At 40.8% G+C, this 11014-nt stretch overlaps 1 protein-coding gene across 1 annotated transcript; it reads left to right on the top strand.

The window, feature by feature from the left end:
* Positions 1–5514: 5514 nt before the first annotated feature.
* On the top strand, positions 5515–7676 carry LOC147634274 (uncharacterized). Its single transcript, XM_086804566.1, has 2 exons — positions 5515–6008; positions 7026–7676. Exons 1-2 carry the CDS (start codon positions 5745–5747, stop codon positions 7485–7487), a joined length of 726 nt encoding a protein of 241 aa, XP_086660692.1. The 5' UTR covers positions 5515–5744; the 3' UTR covers positions 7488–7676.
* The last annotated feature ends 3338 nt before the right edge of the window (positions 7677–11014 follow it).

The raw sequence follows: 11014 nt of genomic DNA, 5'->3' as shown, positions 1-11014 counted from the left end.
TGTACCCTCCCCCCATATTTAATGTGGGCATTGCTGGGTCTCATTTAATTCATCAAAATCTGACAAGCTGGGCTTCCACCCTGTGCATTAAATCGCAGCTGTTTTTTGGAGAAAACATCGCCAAAAAAGCCCTTAATAATTAATTTGACAAAATAAATACTCTAATGGAAAATTGGCTTTCCACAATTAACAAACCTCTCCTACAGTAATAATATAAATAGCCCAAAGTTGGAACGGGCGCTCTCTCTCTCGACCGTTGCGCGTGTTGTGTGTGCTGGCGATGGAGTGCTGCGCCTGAGTGCCTACGACACCATCTCTCTCTCTCTCTTTTGCGACTCCGGCCCTGCCCAGAGGCTTGAAGCCCTCTGTGTACTTCTTTACTTTCCACAACACCCCCCAAGGTGCATGGGCACCGAGTGGAGGGGAATCCCTACTCTGCTCATAGAACAGGGAACCTGCTCTGGGAATAAGTCATCTCAGCCTGCTAAGAACACACAAGCTGCCTTTCAGTAGTTCCTACAATGGCCCCCGACCATGGATGGCAACAGAGAAACCATGCTGAAGTATGAGCAGGTGTTAGAAGACTTCATGGACACCAAAAAACAGCTGGAAGATCCCAGAGCTCGAGTGGAAGAGCTAAATCTGATGTTGCTGCAGAAACAAGAGGCTCAAATCAACAAGCAAGCTCCAGCTAAGGTAATGGACACATCAGGTAAACCCTCTTCCACTAATCCTGTGGTTTGTCTTCCACCTGAGCTGGTTCATTCGTTGGAAACTGATTACACAGCCCGTTGTTTAGTTGGTTTAATGTTTGGGCCAAGACCACCAGTAGATTTCCTTAGGGGGTGGGTCAAAGACCACCAGTAGATTTCCTTAGGGAGTGGGTCAAAGACAACTGGATTTCCATAGGTATCGAGGTAGAGATTATCCAAGCCCTCCCAAATGGGTACTACCTCTTTCTATTCAAGGATTCAAATATGGCCCTTAAGGTCCTAGGTTCAGGGCAATGGATGTACATGAACATCCCATTTTGTTTCTTCAGTTGGTCCAAGAACTTTAACCCTCAAGGTCCAAAACCCTCAGCTTGCCCGGTGTGGGTTGAGCTTCATAACCTGCCCTTTTACTTGTACCCTTGGCTAAAAAAAATTGTCTCCCCTATAGGGAAAGTGCTAGGCATGAGACCCAAGAATGACTACAACCCCCGGCTTGGCATTCTCAGGTCCTTGTGGAAGTGGATCTAGATAGGCCCCTTATTGATGAGATTGAAATCAATTGCGGTGAGTATAACATCCAGCAAAGCATTCTATACAAACACCTACCCAACGCATGCTTCCATTGTGGAAAGCAAGGGCATGTTATCAGAGAGTGTCCTTCAAAATACCCCAATTTGAGTGCCACTAGTGCCCATAATCTTCCCCTAGCCATCAACCAAGCTCAGCCTACTGGAGTGAATAAGAATATGACTGTGCCTTCTCCCCTTGTTCCCTCTACCTCAAAAGAAAAGGGAGATAAGTTTACAGTACCCAATAGGAAGAAGACCTTTAGACATAATAGGGCGGGAAACCAGAGGGCATTTGCCAACTCCTTCGCCTTATTAGACAGCATCTCTGACATGATGATTCGGTTGACTCCCAAGAGATCAGTCAATCCACGCCGTTGGATAGATCTAGAATTCTGGCCGAAACTAATCAAATGGATCATGACCAAGTGCTCTTGCCCCACGCAATGACGGCTGGCCCGTTGGGAGATGAGCAAGACAGGGTTGAGCAGTCTCTGTCTAATATACAGAAAATGGCTTGCCCAAATAAATGGAGATAGTCAAGGAATTGAAAAGAATGCATGCTCAGGTTGGATCCACCACACCTCAAGCTACATCCAAAGTGGGACCTAAAAAGGTCAACTCCCAGAAAAAGGGCAAATGAGATGCACCACTTTGAATGTCAAGGGGTTGACTGACCTTTCAAAAGTCCAACTAGTGAAACAATGGCTAAGGAAACAAGGAAGATTTGACTTTATAGCTCTAACTGAAGTCAAAGTTAGCGGGGATGAGCTTGAAAAAAGGTTGCTCAACATCTCTAAAGAGCACATCTGGATCTACACAGCCCACTGTCTCTGGTCTGTGGAGGAGTGGCTGTGGGTATGCATGTGGACCATCAGAATGAACTGAAAGACGTGAGGATTGATAGGTTTGATCAATGGGCTGCATTTGAAATGACAACCTTCTCCTTCATTGTATGCTGGAGGTCCTTAGGCGATTAGAATCAGAACCTGGGGTACCCTGAGAAGCGTCCCTGATCTTATCATTCTAATGGGAGACTTCAATATGGTGGAATCCAAAAATGACAGATTAAGAGGACTGGGACAAGTCATTGAAGGGGCATAGCTCCTAGCCTGGCAGCGCACTGCTGATCACTTTGAGCTATGTGACGTAGGGAATATGGGAGACTTCACGTGGCAGAACTATGCCCATGGGGAATTGACCAGGAAAGCAAGATTGGATAGAGGATACATTAGCAAAACCCTCGGTAACTCCTACATCAGATGTGAATGTAGAACTGACATCTCTACTTGCCTCTCAGATCATTACCCCGTGATATTAGTGTTGGACAACCATGACAAAAAGGTCTCTAATCATGGTTTCGCACGGATCCTGCCCTGTTCAAAATGCCTATTATTCAGGAGGAAGTCAAAAGAATCTGGACTGAATTCTTTAGCTGTGGCATTACCCCGGCGCGCGAGGGCTTGGAGTCTGGCCATCAAATCTACCCAAGCTCTTTTGATTTGCATTAGGAAAGAATTAACCAGAATCAGGAAAAACAGAAGAGATCTGCTATATCTGAAACTAAAAGAACTGGAAATGGCAGCCAATAAGGAAGATGCGGCTATTCAAGAAGCTGTTCTTGGTACTAGGGCTGAAATTAGGAGAGAAGGAGGAGGTAACCCAGAAGCAAGCCCTTCTTTTCTTTATAGATTGGTGGGCTGGGAAAGCCGACCTTCCCACTCTCGAGATGTTCAAAATGCTAAAAGTCAAACATGTAAGGATGCAATCCATACATTGCATGATCCTAACTATCTGGATAATGCCTCTGAGGAAGGGAATAGATCAAGAGTCTTCCAGTACTTTGACAACATATTTAGTAAAGGGGGAGGGGTGACCAATGACCAACTCAAATGCACTGCTCTCATAGGGCAGGCCAGGAAGCCAACCATACCTGACACACTTGCTAAAGAGCTAGAAAACAATATCTCCAAAGAAGAGATTGGCAAGGCCATAGACTGCCTAAAGGTGAGGAAAAGCCCAGGGATAGATGGCATGCCCGCTGAATTCTACAAGACGTTCAAGGATCTCTTGCTATCTCCCTTACTGGCGGTGTGGCAGGAGGATGTCTCTTTTGGGGCGTTGCCTCGTTCGATCAATGAAGGGTGGATAAAACTTATCCATAAGAAAGGGGAGAAGAATGACTTAAGCAATTGGAGACTTATCCATAAGAAAGGGGAGAAGAATGACTTAAGCAATTGGAGACTGATTACCATGTTAAACTGTGCCTACAAAATATTTGCCGCGGCCCTAGCGCTGAGACTGTCCAGTCATCTAAAGAATTGGATCAGACAGGAGCAGAAGGGCTTCATCAAAGGAAGGTACATTCTGGATGCCATTATCACATTGTGGGAGGGTATGGAGTATGTAGAAGAATCTGAACAGGACTACATCTTCTTCAAAATTGACTTTGATAAAGCCTATGATAGGCTCAGTTGGCATTATGTTCTAGAATCCCTTAAACACATGGGTGCAGGTCAGCACTTCATCCAGATGGTGAGTACTCTTTTTGGGAATGCCACGACTAGGGTGAACATCAATGGTGTGCTCTCTGACACTTTCTCCCTGACCAAATCTATCAGACAAGGCTGCCCTCTCCTCTATGTATTTGCTGCAACTGGCTGATTAAAGATAGGATGGACAAAGGGGAAATGAATGGTATCTCTCTTCCCAACAATAAACAGCTATGCACCCAAATGTTTGCTGATGATACTAATGCCATGGTTGCCAATACTGAGCTAAGCATTAAATGTTTTGGGAGTGCTTGGACATTTACTGCAGGGTTTCTCGCTCAGTCATTAACCATAAAAAAACAGGTATCAGGACCCTTATTGACAAGCCTCTTGACTGGCTGATTCAAACTGGCTGTAAAGTCCTGGAAGAGGGAGTAATTTTCAGATTATTGGGCATTCCCGTGGGATTCAAGGTCACCCTTAAGCAAAGATGGATGTGGGTGCTAAACAAGGTGGAAGAGAAACTTACCAGATGGCAGAAAAGGTATCTAAACCTGGGGGGTAGAAAGATGGTAATCAACCACTTCATTATCCCTTCTATCATCTACTTTCTTAGCTGCTGGAGACCGCCAGACTTTGATCTATTGCAATTCATAAGGCTATGCAGGAACTATCTATGGGGAGGGGACCCCTGGATTAGGAAAATCCCTAAAGTCAGGTGGGAATGGTGCTGCTTGGAAACAGGTAAAGGGGGCCTTGGAATCAAAGACGTGTCCAATCTGGCTAATAGAATGGCTGCCAAGTGGGTATGCTGAGAAGCTTTCTCTACCCCTCTGAAGATTGGGCCTGGTTGATCACTAGAAATCTTGAACAATTCTAGCTCAAACAATTCCCCAAGTGGAAGAAGCTCCTCCTGCTCACAATTATGGCTAGCAAATACTTGGTGAAACCGGTTGGCAGCCAATTGGTCCATTCGCTTTGGTTCGCTTGGAATGCTATCAAGACTGACCTTATCCCGTCTGAGAAGCCTAGCTACACATGGGGTGTACATGGGAGAGACTCTATCTGGTGGCCAAGCATTCCCCTCCCCCTAATTGATAATGCCCAAGCTGAAGCGGCTTTGAGAATGCACAGGAAAGGAATCTGCTGTTGGTGGGATATTTGGGACAGAGACATCAATTCTTGGATGTCCAGAGCTGATCTGATCAGAGATTATAATGTCTCATATGCAGAATTAGACCTTATTGGGGTAAGAATCAGATTATGGCACCAATCGAACACCTAGCTTCTTTCGATTAAAGATATGCCAATGCACAAAGCTTTCTAATGGAAGAATAAAAAAGGACTTCTCCCTATTCCCCCCAAACAGAGGACTGATCCTATCCATGGCACTCTAAACAAGAGATGGGTAATCCTTCTGGATAGATCGCAATGGTATTTTCTGTTTGATAAGCTATGGAATAATTATGTGGAACCAAAAAAAGTGTGCCTAGCTCTCAACATGTTGTAACCTGCCTCTTTCTAACCTCTTAATATAAGCAGCCAGTTTTTGGAAAAACAAAAAAACCCCAAAGTTTCTTCTTGAACTTCTTAATATAAATAGCCATAAAAAAGAGAAATAAATAGCCCAAAGTTTCCAAAAAAAAATGTTGGTTTTTTTCCCTCTCTGTAAAAAAACATGTTATTTGAGCACCAATTAAAGAAATTCAAGGTGATAATAATGGGGTGAGAATCGGTTTTCGAGTATTTATTACTACCAGCAACAACACTAACCGTGCTCGAGAAAAAAAGCAAGAGAAAGTGGGTTCTCGATTTTCATCAGCTTTCTGTCCATAGCTCAAGCTTTCATGCGAGGGACAGCCTAATGCAGTCTGTGTGCAAAATCATGAGGGCGAAAACACAGTTTGAGAGCTCAGAAATTGCAATTTTCTGCAGTGGAAATCGCCAATTCCTGTGCAGAGAAATGCAGAGAAATGCCGATTCGTGAGTGGGGAGGGGGACAGACAGCAAATTTCTGGATCGCCCAAAAATCAGAAAAGAAACACTGTGACATGGAGAATGGAAATGCTCTCTTTGCTTCCTCGGATGCGGAGAGCAGAAAACGGAAAAGAGAGTGGAGAGCCCAGCAACAGCAGCAGCAGCACACTGCAGTGCAGCACGCCCCCCATAGCCCATGGATTGATCTCAGCCCTCAAGCCCCCCTCCCCCCTGGATGGGAACAGCACCTCGATCTGCAAGTAATCTTCCTTAACCTTAATTTTCTCGAATCTAATCCTCACTAATGTCTCTTAATCTTCTTTAATCCTTGATTTTATATCATTAATCTTCATTGCTGCCCTGCACTTAATCTTCATCAATCCTCTAGGTTTTATCTTTAACCCTTGTACCTCCCCCACTTTTAAACAAAAAAATGTCTTGCTTTAACCCCATGGTAATCATTTAATCTTCTTTAATCTCTTCCTTAATTCCCTATATTCTCCTGCACCTAGCATTAGTTAAGGTTGGTCTGTAAAAGTCTTAGCATTTCTGTCAAACGTATCAGCATCACTAGTTGAAGCTTTTTTTTTCTCTCTTAAATTGAAAAGAAATTTGGGCAAAGGTGCACTAGTTGAAGCTGATAAGTTTGGGAAAAGCTGTAGCATTAGGTGATGTTGCTTGTGTGTGTAATATTTGAGAGGCTTGTGTGTGTAATTAATAGCATTGTTTATGGAAAAGTTGTAGCATTAGTTTTGTGTGTGTGTAATAAGTGTGGCTTGTGTGTGTAATTAATAGCATTGTTTATGGAAGCATGTTTGTTTGAGCCTTTGCGATCAGGAGTATAATTCTCTAATTCTTGAAAGATTAAGAGTGAGTTTAACGGTAATTGGTCCGGATTTAAAGCTGGATTTGCCATATTGAAGCTGTAAATGAAGGCTATGGGATTCATGTTTAGCATTTTATGCTTCCAAATTTGCAGCTAAGCGCTCTCTATAATCACAATCCATACAGAGTTTAAGCTGATCAAAACATTAAGTATCAATTAGGGTTATGATTTGGAGCATGAGACGGACAATTATGAACAACCCGTGTACTTTATAAGTTTGGTTTACACTCTTCAAGTGTGTATTAGTACAAGGCATTAATCATTGTTATTGTAATTACCACCTTTTAATACGTAATTGGGTATGGATGTGTGAAGTACAAGGCATTAAGATATTAGCATTGTAATTACCACCCTTTAATACTGAATTGGTGATGGATGTGGTGTGCTACAGTCCGGTGAGATGTATTTTGTGAATTGGGCAACTCAAACCAAGACTCTTAATGATCCACGGAAGGCCTTAATGGAGCAATCAGCAGCAGCTAATCAAGGCACTTTACATGAGGGCTTCATCAACTTGATGCAATCAAGAGTAGGTGAAAAGAACCAACAAGGTGGAGGATCACTTGGCTTGGATTTGGAGATGAGGCTGCCCTCTTTGGGAAATCCCCACCATCTCAATGCAAACATTGGAGGGTTTCCCAATGGGGAAATGTTTCTCAAAGGGGGCTCCTCCCCGTTTGCTGACATCAATCATAGCAACGGCTATATTTCAAATTTGAATTCAAATATGGCGGCAACAGTTTGCCTCCATTGTCACACCTTTGTCATGGTCTCTAGCTCATCTCCTCACTGCCCTAATTGCAAGAGTTTGTGCAGTGTGAGTGTGGACCTCTCCACAGCTCCAAGGAACTAGCACACATGAAAGACTACATGCCCCATGCCCCACCCAAGGCCCTTACATGATGATGCATGGCGTTAACAAGTGTGATGGTGGATGTATACAATATGGTAATAATTTCTAGAAGTTATACATCATGGGTCTTCTTGTATCTGCATCAAAAAATTAGATTTTTTTAAAAATATATATATGTTCCATCGGTTTAAGCACTCAGCTTTAATTTGTGTTTTCTTGTGTGCCCAATTTTTTTGTGCAATTTTTTTAAATGTTTTTATTTCCAACTTTGAGACTACTTACTAGCATTCGATTTGATGGTTTCATAAAATTATTTGAGTGTCTCTATTTTGTGTACTTTATGGGTCAATAAACTAAGTGTTTTGTCTAGGCTCTCATAGATATTGTTTATGTTGGACTGACTCCACGCTCTTAAGCAAAACAATGGCATATGATGGAGAATTTAGGGGGGACACACACACGCCCCACCCCCCACCCCCCTCTTTCCCCAACAACTCCCTTCATCCCACTCTTAGGTCATTCACTTAACGTAATGTTACCCATATGCCTTGATCCACCCACTTTATTCACTTCATACTACCTCACATTGTTTCTCTGTACAAGCAATGCCATACTTACATAGCTTGTGTGTGTGATAATGTGGTCATCTTTCTCTTCTTGTTTAGGTGCTCATTATTTTCGTTTTAAAAGACTTGCTCTTAGAAAGTGCCTTGCTTTTTGTTTTATGATAGAAGTTATAAAGAAAATTACTTTGAGCAAGAAGTCCTCTCACGTAATGTTCCTTGTGTTAATCTTGTTCTGATGGTGTCTTTTTAATGGGGTCATCTCTCTCTTCCTGTTTAGTTGTTCTTGGCATTTTCATTTCAAAAGACTTGCTCTTAGAAAAGTGTTTTGCTTTTTGTTTTTGGATAGAAGTTACGAAGAAAATTACTTTGAGCAAGTAGTGTTATTCTTGTCTAATGTTCCTTGTGTTAAATCTTGTTTTGATATGGTGTCTTTTTACTGGTAATAATTAAATCCTTATCAAGAATCCCTTTTATTTTTTGCCATATGACTTGATTTCTTGTTTTGGCATGAGTCTTAAGTTGCCTTCCAAGCACTAGCCTCCCAAAACCCTTGCTTTGTATTTAACTCCCTATAGCTATAATGACATGGCAGCTTTATATCATTACTTTTTCGGAAACAATGTATTAGTGCAATAAAGCTTTTTATTCTCATCCACCATGTGCAAATTCATTGTAATAAAACACCTAGTTCTCTCTAAAGTTGAAGTTGTTAAATGGTTTGAATTTAGTCCTTCACAAACCTCAACGGATTGTCAAATAAGCATTTTAAAAACTTTTATGCATTTAGTGTCATTCCTCTACACAAAATAAGCACTAAAATATAGTCATTTTGTATCGATATTGTGTGAATTATGAGAGCCACATGAAAGAATGTGGAAAATGGATTGCAACATGGCACGACATATGGAAAGGAGATTGGGCTAGAGACTATCTATACATTAGAGGACCATCATTGTGTGGTTGACACAACACATTGTAATGGAGATTGATTGAGTGTGCTTCTCTTGTGTACCTCTCATTAGTGTGCAAATTAGCATCATGGCTTATCTTGAGTATTATGAGCCTCCTTAAGTATTTGTTAATCATGTGATTAGATTAGGCTTAGTAGGATTTCAAAGCAAGGTTTAGCTAAGCTTGGATTGGTGTGTGTTTATTTTTAGAGTATTGGTTTATGTATAGAAAAAAAATATGGCACACTTGTTTATCTTAAAGAGAGCAATTTGTGTGAGATTATTTAAGACTACTCTTAGCATTCAATTTTATAAAATTATTTGAGTATCTCTATTTTGTGTACTTTATGGGTACATTGAATTAGTTTCACGCTCTTAAGCAAAACAACACCATATGATGGAGAATTAAGGGGACACACACACATATACCCCTCTGTCCTCCCCCCTCACTCTTAGGTCATTCACTTAATGTAATGTTTACACATATGCCTTGATTCACCCACTTTATTCACTTCATACTACTCCACACACTATTTCTTGAGTATAAGCAATACTATACTTATATTGTGTGTGCGATAATGCGGTCATCTTTTCTTCCTCTTTAGTTCTCATCATTTTTATTTCAAAAGAATTGCTCTTAGAAAAGCGCTTTGCTTTTTGTTTTGGATACAAGTTATGAAGAAAATTACTTTGAGCAAGTAGTCCTTTTCTCGTCTAATGTTCCTTGTGTTAATCTTGTTTTGATGGTGTCTTTTTAATAGTAATAATTAAATCCCTGTCAAGAATCTTTTTTTTTGCCATAGGCCTTGATTTCTTATTTTGGCAAGCACGAGTCTTAAGTTGCTTCCAAGAACTAGCCTCCCAAAACAAGACATCGAGCAAACATAAATGAGCAAGCCCTAAACTTGAGCGAGTGCAAAAACCATATAGTGCTCTATGTGATGTTGATGGATTCTCACATCCATCTAAACGAAGGTTTTGTTATAGCTTCTGAATGTATTGACACGAATTGTTATTCTAGAGTTCTCAATTCAATATGCAATCATAAAAGGTGAATCACACAACACACTTAGAGCACTGAAATGATTATGAAACAACCAAGGCTTCCTCACCCTACAACCATGTGGTTTGCAACCAAAGTAGACAATTTTTACAAGGATTGATTTATCTTGATAATCTATCAACACATGTGAAAGCCATGAACAAAAAAAAAAAACCAAATGGAATTCAAATTATGTATGTCATGACAACAACATGACCTCGAGGAACCATGGGACTAGACAATAAAAGTGAGAAAGGGTTTTCAATCGATTGGTTATTAGCACACTATCGAACCCTCCTCACACTCATCATCCACATAAAAGCACGATGGTCGAGGATGTGTTCGTGACATCCTTTAGTAGTTCTTGTCTAGGAACCGTTTTTTGACCTATAGACTGCATATGAGGGCAGCATAATACAATGACATCAAAAGCACACATGTGTCAACAATACGAAGCCTTCATTGAATCTTAATGAAAGTCGAGTATATTTGTTAATTCTAATTCAACAAAATAACCAAAAAGAGAGTCACAGAAAGAAGGACACCATTAATTTCGGTAAACACATAAAAGCACGATGGTCGACAATGTGTTCATGACATCCTTTAGTAGTTCTTGTCTAGTAACCGTTTTTTGACCTATAGACTCTGCATATGAGGGCAACATAATACAATGACATCAAAAGAACACGTGTATAACAATACAAAGCCTGCATTGAATCTTAATGAAAGTCGAGTATATTTGTTAATTATAATTCAACAAAATAACCAAAAGAGAGTCATAGAAAGAAGGACACCATTAATTTCGGTAAACAAACTAGCATCATCCAAACTACTAGTGCCAAGAAGGACAAGCCAAATACCCAAAATACATTACAAAAATAGTCATCCATCGTTATAAATAGTCAATAAGAAAGCTTCACCCCAAATCTAGCAACGAACCACAAAAAGAAGTCAAAGAGGGATTGTTAA

The sequence above is a fragment of the Cibotium barometz genome, chromosome 11 (genome assembly GCF_041138505.1).
Source record: "Cibotium barometz isolate CiBa-2024 chromosome 11, ASM4113850v1, whole genome shotgun sequence".
In the NCBI taxonomy this organism is placed as follows: Eukaryota; Viridiplantae; Streptophyta; class Polypodiopsida; order Cyatheales; family Cibotiaceae; genus Cibotium; species Cibotium barometz.
The sequence above is the reverse complement of the archived record's forward strand: the minus strand, read 5'-3'. Positions and strand labels throughout refer to the sequence as shown.